Below are 14926 nucleotides of genomic sequence, written 5' to 3'. Positions count from 1 at the left end.
GTACACCCTAATTTCTCTGAACATCAACATTTAGAAGTTTCAGACCTTTTTAAAAAAAAAAATTCTGCTTTTCTATTCTTACGGCCAAAATGCATAACAGCACACTTCCCCACATTATACTCCATCTGCCACCTTGTTGCCCACTCACTTAAACTGTGTATATTTCTTTGCAGGCTCTTTGTGCCCTCTTCACAGCTTACATTCCCACCTAGCTCTGTATTGTATTAAATTAACAAACTATTGTTACGACAAGATGCGAAAGGTGTCTAGGGGGTCTGTTACTATCTTCACCTGGTCTTATTGTAACAGGGTTTAATTTTAAACACACTGTGTTTTGAGCTCCCCTTTTTGTGAATCATAGAGTCATAGAGAGATATAGCACCGAAACAGGCCCTTCTGCCCACCGAGTCCGTGCTGACCATCAACCACCCATTTATACTAATCCTACATTAATCCCATTTCCCTCTCCCATCCCCACCTTCCCTCAATCCTTGTTCACAGTTTTCCAATTATAAAACAAAGAAACCAACTCACACAGGCTTTCTGTGGTTTTAAAGAGGAAAGATTAAATTTATTAAACCTTAAACTTAAACTCTAATATGGATATATGACGCGCCCACGCATGCAGGCACACGCAATATAAACGTGCAGATAGGGACAGAAAAGAGAAGAGGAAAAGTTAAGTAGAACAGTTTGAGGCAATATCTTATTACGGTGCTTTGAGCTCACTGTAGTCCTTTTGTAAGTAGTCTTGCTTTTCGTTGGGGCCCAGTAGTCTTTCTTAAAACTTTGTTCACGTAGGAAACCTTTCTCTCTTTGAGTTTAACGTGTTTTCACACGATTCAGTTCCGTGGGAAGGTGATGAAAGCAAGCAGGACAGGCAAGGAGGTAATTCTTGCTTCAGTTCCAGGAGAGATATTTACTGCATGAGCACAGGGGTGTACTGAGTTCGAAATCTGTTTTTCCAGTTTAAAACTCCCCTAGTTGGCCAGCAGGTGGTCACGTGACTGACTGGTTTGACCAGGTCTGTTTCTGTGTATTGGGGGCAGGGACTGGCTCCCTTTGTTTCCACTCTGTCTGGTGCTATGCAAATGTCTTTCTAATCAGGAACTTGTAATTTTTAAGTTTTAGTGTTCATGTGGCGAAATAATGTGTGCCTCAGTCTTGGCAGGTGTGGGGTTTGCCTGATACTATTGTTAGAGATCAGAAGGATAACTTCTCAGTTATACATATACAAAATAGATTCATCATAAGGAGTTAATGGCGCATTGTTTTTATTTTTTTTAAAAAGAGTTGCATGAATATCTGGTTAAACACAGGATTGAAGTCTGTAAGCTTAAAGGTCAATTACTCTGGATAGACTGGTTCCAGTCCAGTTGGAATGTCATCATCTGTTGGAGTACAACTGGTTCGGGTTAAATCATATAGATTGTAATGTTATATTGATGTCCTGCAGGTTTTTCTTGTGTACCTTCACCAAATAGGGAGAAATTATAAATTTGGACATTTTTTTTTAGGTTAAAATAAGTTGGGTAGATTCTGTGATGACACAGGCTATACTTTGGTTATTGGAAGGAGCAAGACCAAAACATGGAGGTATAGCAAACAGTGAGGATGATACAAATCAACTGCGACAGAACATAAATAGGCTAGCAGAATGGTCAGACATGTGGCAGATTGAATTTAATACAGAGAAGTGTGAGGTAATTCATTTTGACAGAAGGAATAAGGAGAGGTAATATAGACTTAATTGCACAGTTCTAAAGAGTGTGCCGGGACAGAGGGACCTTGGGGGTCCATGTACACAGATCTTTGAAGGTGGCAGAACATATTGAGAGTGTAGTTGGCATACCTTATGGGATCTTGGGCTTCATAAATAGGGATATTGAGTACAAAGCAGGAAGGTTATGCAGAATCTTTATGAAGCAACTAAGAATATTGCGTCCACTTCTGGTCATCACACTTTAGGAAGGATGTGAGGGTCCTTGAGAGGGTGCAGAGGAGATTCACCAGAATAGTTCTAGGTGTCTCGCACACTGGAAGTGCGATGATACAAACTATGGATTAACTCTGAAGAGTTATTTAAAAACTGACTCTGTCTTTTAAAAATGAACCTTTATTTTAAAAAATAAATAATGGTCCAAAATGGCCACTGAAGGAAAAGGGACTGACCTTTGTGTATTCAAACTGTCTGACAAAGGACAAATCATCAAAGTGAAGAGGTGTCAATTGCACCCCATCCTAAAACATTCCAGAATTCAATGTCTTCTTTTGAAACTAAGATGGTTTGAAGTAGCCACGTCCTGGGCCATTGTGTGATCACCATGGGGAAGGGATGAGAACATCTACCAGGAGATGAGAAGTAACACAGCTTTACTTCTTTTTAAAAAAACAAAAACAGCCTAAGGCCTGAGAGAGAGATTGGGAAGCAACATCCAGCAGCTTGTAATCCAGCAAGCCAGAAGGCACAGACCCTGCTGTAGAATCCTATATCAGTAAGTAATGGCAGGGCAGTTGGGCAGCATGGAGTGCTCCTCCTGTGCAATGTGGGAAGTCAGGGAGACTTCCAGTGTCCAGGGCGAACACGTGTGCAGGAAGTGTCTCCAGCTGCTGCTATTCGAAATCCGTGTTTCGGATCTGGAGCAGCAGCTGGGGACACTGTGGAGTGTCCGCGAGGCTGAGATCATCGTGGATAGCATGTACAGGGAGGTGGTCACACCGCAGGTAAAGACTGCTCAGGCAGAAAGGGAATGGGTGACTGTCAGGCAGAGTAGAAGAACTAGACAGATAGTGCAGGAGTCCCCTGGGTCCATTTCCCTCTCTAACAGATTTTCTGCTTTGGATATTGTTGGGGGAAGATAGCTTCTCAGGAGAATGCAGCAAGAGCCAAGTCTGTGGCACCATGGGTGGCGCAGCTGCACAGGAAGGGAGGAAAACGAGTGGGAAAGCTATAGTGATAGGGGATTCTATCGTAAGGGGTACAGATAGGCGCTTCTGTGGCCGCTAACATGACTCCAGGATGTGGTATGTTGCCTGCCTGGTGCGAGGGTCAAGGATGTCACGGAGCGGCTGCAGGACATTCTGAAAGGGAAGGGTGAACAGTCAGAGGTCGTGGTTCACATTGGTACCAACAACATAGGTAGAAAGAGGGATGAGGTCCTGCAACAACAATTTAGGGAGCTAGGTAGCAGATTAAAAAACAGGACCTCAAAGGTTGTAATCTCTGGATTACTCCCGGTGCCACGTGCTAGTGGGTATTGGAATAGGAGGATAGAGCAGATGAATGCGTGGCTGAAGAGATGGTGCAGGAGGGAGGGATTTAGTTTCCTGGATCACTGTGTCAGTTTCTGGCGAAAGTGGGACCTGTGCAAGTCAGACAGGTTGCACCTGAACCAGAACGGGACCAACATCCTTGCAGGGAGGTTTGCTAGTGCTGTTGGGGAGTGTGGTGGCGGTGGGGGGGGGGGGTTAAACTAATTTGGCAGGAGGATGGGGTACAGAGTGGAGGTACAGTAGGCTGATGCACAGCCAAATATGGAAGAGAAACTAAGTCGGTTTGGAAGGCAGGATAAATATAGACCTGTTAAGGCACAAGCGGATAATGCAAGGCTGGATTGCATCAATTTTAACGCAAGGAGTCTTACAAGTAAGGCAGATGAATTAAGGGCGTTGATTAACACATGGGAATACGATATTATGGTTGAGGAAAGGGCAGGACTGGCAGCTCAATATTCCAGGGTATAGAATCTTTGGGCGTGACAGGGGGGGCGGTGTAAAAGAGGAGATGGCATTGAACAATTGATTCTGGAGTCAATTACTGCAATAAGAAGGGATGATATCTTAGAAGGTTCCTCAAATGAGGCCATATGGGTAGAACTTAAAAACAGAAAGGGGGCAATCACTTGGCTGGGTGTCTACTACAGGCCTCCAAACAGTCAGTGAGAGATAGAGGAGTAGATATGTAGGCAATTCTCAGAGAGGTGTAAAAATACTAGGGTAATAATAGGGGATTTCAACTTACCTAATATTAACTGGGATAGTCTTAGTGCAAAAGGCTTAAAGGGGGCGGAATTCTTAAAGTGCATCCAGGAGAGCTTTTTGAGCCAGCACGTAGAAAGTCCTACAGCAGAAGCCAATCAAGTGGTAGAAGTGTCAGTGGGGGAGCATTTCAGGGATAGTGACCATAACTCTGAAAGATTTAAGGTAGTTATGGCAAAGGACAAAGATGGACCGAAAATAAAGGTACTGAATTGGGGGAAGGCCAATTTCAATATGATAAAACAGGATCTGGCCAAAGTGAACTGGGAGCAGCTACTTGTAGGAAAGTCTACATCAGAGCAGTGAGAGTCATTCAAAAAGGAAATAATGAGAGTTCTGGGCCAACATGTTCCCATAAAGGTGAAGGGTAGGACCAACAAGTCCAAGGAACCCTGGATGTCAAGGGATATAGAGGATTGGATAAGGGGAAAAAAAGAGGCTTCTAGCAGATTCAGAGGGTTGAAAACAGTGAAGGCCGTAGAGGAGTATAGAAAGTGTAGCGGGGATACTAAAAAAAGTAATTAGAGCGAAGAGGGGGCATGAAAAAGCACTGACTGACTAGATAAAGGAAAATCCCAAGGCGTTTTATAAGTATTACAAGGGCAAGAGGATAACCAGAGAAAGAATAGGGCCCATTAGGGACCAAAGTGGCAATCTGTGTGTGGAGCCGGAGGATGTAGACATGGTTTTCAATGATTACTTTTCAAAGAACAAAGATCAGTACAGCACAAGAACAGGCCATTCGGCCCTCCAAGCCTGCGCCGATCTTGATGCCTGTCTAAACTAAAACCTTCTGCACTTCTGGGGACGGTATCCCTCCATTTCCATCCTGTTCATGTATTTGTCAAGATGCCTCTTAAACGTCGCTATCGTACCTGCTTCCACCACCTCCCCCGGCAGAAAGTTCCAGGCACTCAAAACCCTCTGTGTGAAGAACTTGCCTCGCACATCCCTTCTTAACTTTGCCCCTCGCAACTTAAACCTATGTCCCCTAGTAACTGACTCTTCCACCCTGGGAAAAAGCTTCTGACTATCCACTCTGTCCATGCCGCTTATAACTTTGTAAACCTCTATCATGTTGCCCCTCCACCTCCGTCGTTCCAGTGAAAACAATCCGAGTTTATCCAACCTCTCCTCATAGCTAATGCCCTCCAGACCAGGCAACATCCTGGTAAACCTCTTCTGTACCCTCTCCAAAGCCTCCACGTCCTTCTGGTAGTGTGGCGACCAGAATTGCACGCAATATTCTAAGTGTGGCCTAACTGAAGTTCTGTACAGCTGCAGCATGACTTGCCAATTTTTATACTCTATGCCCCGACCGATGAAGGCAAGCATGCCGTATGCCTTCTTGACTACCTTATCCACCTGCGTTGCCACTTTCAGTGACCTGTGGACCTGTACGCCCAGATCTCTCTGCCTGTCAATACTCCTAAGGGATCTGCCATTTACTGTATACCTCCCACCTGCATTAGACCTTCCAAAATGCATTATCTCACATTTGTCCGGATTAAACTCCATCTGCCATTTCTCCGCCCAAGTCTCCAACCGATCTATATCCTGCTGTATCCTCTGACAAGCCTCATCATTATCCGCAACTCCACCAACCTTTGTGTCGTCCGCAAACTTACTAATCAGACCAGCTACATTTTCCTCCAAATCATTTATATATACTACAAACAGCAAATGTCCCAGCACTGATCCCTGCGGAACACCACTAGTCACATCCCTCCATTCAGAAAAACACCCATCCACTGTTACCCTCTGTCTTCTGTGACCGAGCCAGTTCTGTATCCATCTTGCCAGATTACCTCTGATCCCGTGTGACTTCACCTTTTGCACCAGTCTGCCATGCGGGACCTTGTCAAAGGCTTTACTAAAGTCCATATAGACAACATCCACCGCCCTTCCCTCATCAATCACCTTCGTCACTTCCTCAAAAAACTCAATCAAATTAGTAAGACACGACCTCCCCTTCACAAAACCATGCTGTCTCTCGCTAATAAGTTCGTTTGTTTCCAAATGGGAGTAAATCCTGTCCCGAAGAATCCTCTCTAATAGTTTCCCTACCACTGACGTGAGGCTCACCGGCCTATAATTTCCTGGATTATCCTTGCCACCCTTCTTAAACAAAGGAACAACATTGGCTATTCTCCAGTCCTCTGAGACCTCACCTGTAGCCAATGAGGATGCAAAGATTTCTGTCAAGGCCCCAGCAATTTCTTCCCTTGCCTCCCTCAGTATTATAGAGTGGATCCCATCAGGCCCTGGGGACTTATCTACCTTAATGCTTTGCAAGACACCCAACACCTCCTCCTTTTTGATAATGAGATGACTGAGACTATCTGCACTCCCTTCCCGAGGCTCATCATCCACCAAGTCCTTCTCCTTGGTGAATACTGATGCAAAGTACTCATTTAGCACCTCGCCCATTTCCTCTGGCTCCACGCATAGATTCCCATCTCTGTCCATGAGTGGGCCAACCCTTTCCCTGGTTACCCCTTGTGCTCTTTATATATGTATAAAAAGCCTTGGGATTTTCCTTAATCCTGTTTGCCAATGACTTTTCATGACCCCTTTTAGCCCTCCTAACTCCTTGCTTAAGTTCCTTCCTACTGTCTTTATATTCCTCAAGTGCTTCATCTGTTCCTAGCCTTCCAGCCCTTACAAATGCTTCCTTTTTCTTTTTGACTAGGCTCACAAGATCCCGTGTTATCCAAGCTTCCTGAAACTTGCCAAACTTGTCTTTCTTCCTCACAGGAACATGCTGGTCCTGGATTCTAATCAGCTGACGTTTGAAAGACTCCCACATGTCAGATGTTGATTTACCCTCAAACAGCCACCCCCAATCTAAGTTCTTCAGTTCCTGCCTAATATTGTTATAATTAGCCTTCCCCCAATTTAGCACCTTCACCCGAGGACTACTCTTATCCTTATCCACAAGTATCTCTTCAACCATTAAAACTGAACTGAAAGATGCAAACAGCTTTCAAACCTATATTCTCACCCAAGAAAGAGTTTGGCCATAATGAAATTATTTTTTCTTCAGAAGCAGTTACAGATATGAATTCTTGTATAGAATAGCCAATCAGAACCAAGAATGGTCGTATCTAAAGAATTGTCCAGTGTTAAGTTGAGGTATTTTTCAAGAATTATTTTTAAAGCCAGTACTAAAATATACAAATTAAAAATTGTATTTTCTCAACTTTAATATCCCCAGTTATATTAGCTACTTGTTTCAAAAACAGAGCACTACTATCCTTTACAAACATTTACCATTCGAATTTTTCTCTCTTCCTTTAGTTGTTTCCAGACGTCATTGTACATTTCATCTAAACCTAGACGGGTTTGCTTGTACGTTTCCAGCTCTACTTCAGAATCTTGTCTGCTCACCTGATAAAAATGTCAGAAAGAGTGCAACAATAATGAAAAGAGATTGTAATCTCAGTATTAAGCAGTTAGAGAACACAGAAGTATAAAATTACTGCTGTAACTTGACCTTCATAGTTGCTGATTTTTACTGCACTTCTTTTCACCTTTTCTTCTTCTGGAAAGCATAACCTGATGCAAGAAAATACACTCAGGCTTTTGCTATGCTGATGCCAGGCACTAGGAGGTAAGCTGGAGTAGAAACTTTCTTTCAATATTCCCAGCCTCTCACCCTTTACTTTGCAAAGGACTGTGACCATCCTTTGCTGTGAGCCAAGACTGCACGTTGGCAAGCTATTTGACTTTAGAAGATTCACAGTTGGGACATCTCACTCAATACATCCTTCCTCATTTGACATCCACAAATGTACCCTTTCCAAAAGAAGTCAAAAAGGACAATGTTCAGGAGCATGAACCTGAAATTGATTTTCCCTTCCTCTTCCTGAACACAAAGACCAATTACTGCACCACTACCTGTTATCAATCAGAATTGAACCAAGGTAAAAAAAAACATCTATAGACATGATACCGGGCAGCACAGTGGCGAGCACCGCAGCCTCACAGTTCCAGCGACCCGGGTTCGGTTCTGGGTACAGCCTGTGCGGAGTTTGCAAGTTCTCCCTGTGACCGCGTGGGTTTCCGCCGGGTGCTCCTATTTCCTTCCACAGCCAAAGACGTGCAGGTTGATAGGTAAATTGGCCATTGTAAATTGCCCCTAGTGTAGGTAGGTGGTAGGTGAATTGAGGGATGGTGGGGAGTATGGGATTAATGTAGGATTAGTATAAATGGGTGGTTGATTGTCGGCACAGGCTCGATGGGCCGAAGGGCCTGTTTCAGTGCTGTATCTCTCTATGACATATAGTGTACAGACGTGCAGGCTGTACAGGACAAGCTGATAAGGCTGTTTTAAAAAAAAAAGTAAGTGAGGGAAGGAGTGATTCTAAACCTTGGTAAATCACTGGTTAGGCCTCAGCTGCAGTACTGCTTCCGATGTTGGGCACCACACTTTAGGAAGGATGTCAAGGCCTTGAAGAGGTTGCAGAGATTTACTTGAACTGCATCAGAAATGAGAGACTTATAGATATATGGACAGAGTACAGAAGCTGAGCTTTTTCTCCTTAGAGCAAAGAAGTTCAAGAAGAGACTTGATGAAGGTGTTCAAAATTATGAGGGTTGTTTTTGCGATTGTAAGCCTGTGACCAGTGGTGTACCGCAGGGATTGGTGCTGGGGACCCTTGCTGTGTGTAGTGTACATTAATGATTTAGACGTGAATGTAGGAGGTATGATCAGTAAGTTCGCAGATAACACAAAAATTAATGGTGGCGTAAATAGTGAGGAGGCAAGCCTTAGATTATAGGACGATATAGATGGGCTGGTAAGATGGGCAGAGCAGTGGCAAATGGAATTTAATCCTGAGAAATGTGAGGTGATGCATTTTGGGAGGACTAACAAGGCAAGGGAATATAAAATGGGTGGTAGGACCCTAGGAAGTACAGAAGGTCAGAGGGACCTTGTTGTACTTGTCTGTAGATCACTGAAGGCAGCAGCACAGGTAGATAAGGTGTTTTGGAAGGCATATGGGATACTTGGCTTTATTAGCCGAGGCATAGAATATAAGAGCAGGGAGGTTATCATGGAGCTGTATAAAACACTAGTTAGGCCACAGCTGGAGTATTGTGTACAGTTCTGACCGTCACACTATAGGAAGGATGTGATTGCACTGGAGAGGGTGCAGAGGGGATTCACCAGGATGTTGCCTGGGCTGGAGCATTTCAGCTATGAAGAGATACTGGATGGGCTAGGGTTGTTTTCCTTAGAGCAGAGAAGGCTGAGGGGGGACCTGATTGAGGTATACAAAATTTTGAGGGGCATTGATGGGTAAATAGGAAGAAACTTTTTCCCTTAGTGGAGGTGTCAGTAACCGGGAGGCACAGATTTAAGGTAAGGGGCAGGAGGTTTAGAGGGGATTTGAGGAAACATTTTTTCACCCAGAGGGTGGTTGGAATCTGGAACACACTGCCTGAAGGGGTGGTGGAGGCAGGAACCCTCACAACATTTAAGAAGTATTTAGATGAGCGCTTGAAACGCCATAGCATACAAGGCTGCAGGCCGTGCTGGAAAATGGGATTAGAATAGATAGGTGCTTGATGGTCGGCACAGACACGATGGGCTGAAGGGTCTGTTTCTGTGCTGTATAACTCCATGAGACTGTGATTATATTAGACAGCAGTGAACTAGAAGTGCCCCACTGTCTTTAACTGAACCTTAAATCATGAGAGAAATCTACAATCATCTCAGGCCTGCACCCATTGAGAACTTAATTTCCAACAGAATTCAACAGGTTTATCGTGACTGCACTCCACCCACCCCACTAAAAGTCACTTTCCTTTTTTCCCCTCTCTGTCTTCTTGCGTGTGTGCGTGCGCGCGCGTGAATGTGTAAGTGAATGCGGTTGTGACAAGGCGTATTGATCTATAAACTGTTTTTTAAAACCTACAAGAAAACCTGACACTGTCTGTCTATTTGAAAAGATAATACACCAAAGAGGTTAAACCCTAATCACAAAACACTTGCCGAGGTCAGGTGGGGACTTGAACAGTGGGACCACCCACATGGCCGTAATACAGAGATGAGGGACTTTAACGAATAGGTTAGGTTGGAAAAGTTGGGGTTGTTATCCTTGGAGCAGAAGAGGTTGGGGGGAGATTTGATACAGGTAGACAAGATTGTAACAGGTTTAGATAAGGTAGACAAAGAAAAGCTGTTCCCATTAGCTAATGGTACAAGGACTAGGGGACGCAGATTGAACGTTTTGGGCAGGAAATACAGGGGAATGTGAGGAAGAACATTTTTACGTGTGGTAATGACCTGGAACTTGCTGCTTATGAGGTTGGTGGAAGCGGGGTCAATCAGTGATTTCAAAAGGAAATTGGATGGGCACGTGAGGGAAATAAATTTGTAGAGCTATGAGGATAGAGTGATGGAATGGGACTGACTAGATTGCTCTACAGAGAGCTGGCATGGACACAATGGGCCAAATGGCTGACTCCTGTGCCGTAATGATTCTATGACTATAATTGGATTTTTCTGTTTCACACTTCATATGCTTATGTAATAACTCAAGGATCTTGCATGGCATTTCACATGGCTCTCGTGATGCTCTGATTTATAATAACAGGAATGTTACAGCAGGTAAGAAAATAATGTTTTACATGTAAGGTAAGGCAAAAAAGCCACGGAGGAGTTGAGATTTTTTTCTTTACTCGGCGAGTTGTTCTGATCTGGAATACATTGAATAGTGGTGGAAGCAAATTCAATAGTAACTTTCAAAAGGCTCTCTACTTGAAAGGGAAATTTATTTTAGGGCTATGGAGAGAGAGCAGTAGAGTGGGACTAATTGATAACTTTTTCAGAGAGCTGGCACAGGCATGATGGGACAACTGGCCTCCTTCTGCACTTTATAATGCTGTGATATTGTTGAATTCTTGTTATAGCCATCATAGTGAAAAATTAGACAAGAAAGTAAGGCGGGGCATGCTGTTTATTTAAATCTTTCATTTTTGGCATTATTTTGTAAAATTTGAATTAGTTTGATAATACTCATGCTGATTTATTTTGCATTGAAATCCTCTTTTTCTAATCTTCATCTTTGCATTAATCTTTCCTCATTACTTTTCTGGAATCCGTGCATCTCCCCAGTCTCTCTCTCATGAATATCTTTCTGTGGACTTAATAGTGTTACAGAACCCTGAGAGTGCTGTAATGAGAGAACACAGCAGCCTCCGAGGCAGGAATGTAAATTAACTAGCTGAGTGGCACCATGTCAAAGCCAAATTTATGTATGCATGGGCACAGTAAGAGCTAGCATTAGAATTAGGTTATTATACACGGAAAGCTGAAAAATGCAGGTAAAAGTAGATGTGTACAGTGGAATTTATTGACAGTAAGCTTTAAAAGAAATAGAGGCTGAATTACAAGCATAAGTAAATGAGGACATGAAAAGATTGACTGGTGCACCGACGATGTCTTGTCTACACATGAACACCCTTGTGCTCTCCCCTCTGCCCACAAGCCACGCAATCTCCTTGGAGAGGCAAATAAACCAGGGGGAGAAAACCTACGACCAATTTAGAAGAATCTCTGGGAAGTTTCTATCTGACCCCTGAAGGTATTTAAACAAGTTTCAGGAGATTATAGTGTCTGGGGGACACATTCCTTTACCCACCTACTACTTGATGCAGAGTTGCCCCTATCTCCAGTATGAAGCTGGTATTTAAGATGTAAAATCCTAGTCCATTTGGTTTCTGCCTGATAGGTTCTGCCTTTCCTCACTCACACATGTTGATGGATGGAAGTACAGAAATACATGATAGTGTAGCCGTGTTAAAATAATTGTAGAATCCGATTGTAAATTGGTCTAACTGCAAATACTAATATATTTTCATGTGGAATTGAATTATGAAGAGTTATTGAATGGTTAGCTAACATTCAACTGACACCACTGCAAAAAACGATTACCTGATCAGTCATGATGTTCAACATTCTGTGACTTTGTGTCGTCTAGAATAGTGATTGAGCTTAAATGCAACTTCCTTCTCTCTCTCTCTCTCCCTTTTGCGCTCTGTCAATCAAATTTGATCTTAGTAGCTAAGGCATTCCTGTAAATAATTGTTCACAAAGAGTAAGCAATTTAAATGTCAATTTAGTTACTCGTATTTCAGTTGATTCTATATGGAAATCTGTAATATACAGAATGTAATATTTGACCAGATTATTTTATATTTAAAAAAATTTTGGCCTGATGATGTGTACTGTGCAAAAAAAGCCTGAGTACTTGTGATTATTTTTATAATTGAATTAGGATTATACATTGACGTGTGATACCGGGAATAAATTCTATGGGAGTAAATGTGGAAGTAATTTGCCACCTTGAACTTTTGTGCTTGATTTAGAATTTTCCTGGGATCCAGTATGAATTTATCTGGAGTTAAAAGTATAAAATTAATTACACCACTCTTTATGAAAGCTTATTAAAAAATTTCAGAGTAATTGTAACTATTTTCTACAGCGCTATTGACTGTCTTTAATTGAATCTATTAATCAAACAAAGTAAACTGTTGTGATGCTGGCTATATTAGAGAACCAGGCTATTGTTCGTTTGGAATGGTAGCTTGTGGTTCAATTATTCCTCCACTAAGTTTATGCTCTACACTGCCCCATGAAGATGCTATGCTTAGAAACTCCTTCCAGTCGTCCACTCAAAGGGCATTACTGAAGGCCTGGTTGAAGGCCACATGCGCTTCTCTGTGGGTTTTGCAAGGCTTCTGGAAATGAAGGGAAAATAGAAGGAATTTATAGCTTTCCGAACAAAGATGGAGAGCAAGACCCATAGTTTACTCAGCCCAGCTTATATAGGCAAACGGAGAAACTATGTTTTGCTTCTTCAGCGCACGTGAAGATTTTTGGATCTGTGCATTGTCAGGAGGGTCCTGTGGGTGGGTAGCTTTCACTGGTTGGTAATAAATCTATTTCTGGAACATTGGATTTAGGAACTTTCCAGCACTGGTGATCTGCTAATTGAACATAACAGGAATTGGGTGTGCAGCATAACATCACAATTGAGCTGATGGAGATTGAAAAAACAACATAGGTGTTTAGATAGCATGAGAAATATTACATGAATTAACAAGATAAAACAATAAGTGTATGCGTGCATAGAAAAATATAACATTACACATGAGAATGTTGATAATATTGTATATTCTGGCTGTAAATTTTGGAAAATCAAAGGAAAGCCAAAACATGTTTTGTGCTTTTTTGTAATGGAGCTTATATATTAAATCATGTTTATTAAGGTATGTACCATGGGTAAATTATTCAGACAGAATATCCATGAACTAAACTCTAATTTGTTTGGATAGAATAAAGTTCTATGCGAACATTTAAAAAAGAAACTAACCTCTGATGACAAAGCAGTTTGTTACATATCCCGTGGTTGCAGAATTGTTAATATTTGAGCTGGCTCTGTTTACACTTCAGCAGTCAGTGAAATACCTGTGTTGGTGTGATGTGTCAAATGGCAACTAGTTTTGCCCTGTACACTCGAGTGTGAATAGAAGCATTGTTTTCAGTGGTTTAGTTTGTTACTGATCCTCACATTTAATTAAAAGGAAGATTTGGCAATTATTGTGGTCTCTTTAAAAACATTAATAGGAAAAACTAAATCAGGATATTTTAAAACAAACTAACTGTACTTATCTTCTTTTAACAGCAACGAAAGTCCTACTTAGAACGCAGTGTGAAAGATGCAGAAGACAACATCAGAGAAATGCTAATGGCCAGAAGAGGACAATAACAGTTTACGCTACTGGGAACTGGCTTTCAAAATTAAACCGAAGCCACTTTTATATTGGTACTCACTAGGTTGGATTCTTGGAGACCGGTGTCCATCAGCCAGTTCCCGCATTAACACTAAGTCTGTCATCCTTCTCCAATGGCACACTTTGTAGACCCAGTTATTTTGTGGGTCTATGATCCTGCTACCAGGTGAAAGGAGTTGGCTCTAGTAGTGTAAGTGGTAGCATGGTCAGCAGTCTGCTAGAATCCAACTAAAACATGGGTTAATACAAAAGCAACTGAAATGGTACACCTTACCTGTACAAATGATCATTTTGCTTGCAAGAGCACATTGTTCCAGTGATCTCTGTAGTATTGTGATTGTCATGTATGATCTCCAAATCCACCTACAGTTTTATTACCATATTCCTTTTGTTCAGTTATTCAGTATCTTCATCAAAAAAGCAAAACTTTTTTAGTGGTATATGTAAGCAGCCTCACTTCATTTTATGGCAGTTACTTTAACACTGAACATTTGGCAGCCTGTGTTGTTTAGAAAGCAGTCCTGTGTTTTCTGTCTGTCTGGTTTTCTGAAGTATGGACAATAGGTAAACTGATCTTGAGACAGGTTTATAATACACCACCACTTGCTTCCTTAAATCTGGCATCTGTTTTTACATTGGAATGTAAGATTATATAAATGTGTCTGTGAATATATGAGATGTCTTGCTCTGAAACAGTCTCATTATTTGTTTTACATGTTGAGAATAATCTGGTAAAATGGAAATAAAACATCATCCTTTAAAATGGTGTTCTATTCTCCAATTTTATAAAGATTCAGATTATACACTGTCTTTCTCAAGCAACTAAGATAGCTATGGCTATGTCATTATTGCAGCCAGTGAAGCCATTTTATAGCCGCCAACGAGATTAACTCTTAGAAAAACTTGTCCTAGTGTTCTTCAATCATGTGAATTTACCCCTACCAATGATAGAGTGTTCCCACTTGTGGCCAGTGAAAATAGGCAAAACTTGAATTCTCATCCTCTTGTACATAAAATGTAGTGCTGTCCTGCAGACCTACAAAACCATCAAGTAGTTAAGTAAAGACACAAAAGTTATGAA

General features: G+C 41.9%; 1 protein-coding gene across 1 annotated transcript in view; it reads left to right on the top strand.

The window, feature by feature from the left end:
• Positions 1–14608, top strand: part of pfdn1 (prefoldin subunit 1) — a 142884-nt gene extending 128276 nt beyond the window's left edge. The window contains exon 4 of the mRNA XM_068043545.1: positions 13737–14608. Within this exon, the coding sequence (XP_067899646.1) occupies positions 13737–13820 (84 nt within the window). The 3' untranslated portion in view covers positions 13821–14608. The remainder of the gene's footprint in view (positions 1–13736) is intronic.
• The last annotated feature ends 318 nt before the right edge of the window (positions 14609–14926 follow it).

The sequence above is a fragment of the Heterodontus francisci genome, chromosome 12, assembly GCF_036365525.1.
Source record: "Heterodontus francisci isolate sHetFra1 chromosome 12, sHetFra1.hap1, whole genome shotgun sequence".
Lineage (NCBI taxonomy): Eukaryota > Metazoa > Chordata > Chondrichthyes > Heterodontiformes > Heterodontidae > Heterodontus > Heterodontus francisci.
The sequence above is the reverse complement of the archived record's forward strand: the minus strand, read 5'-3'. Positions and strand labels throughout refer to the sequence as shown.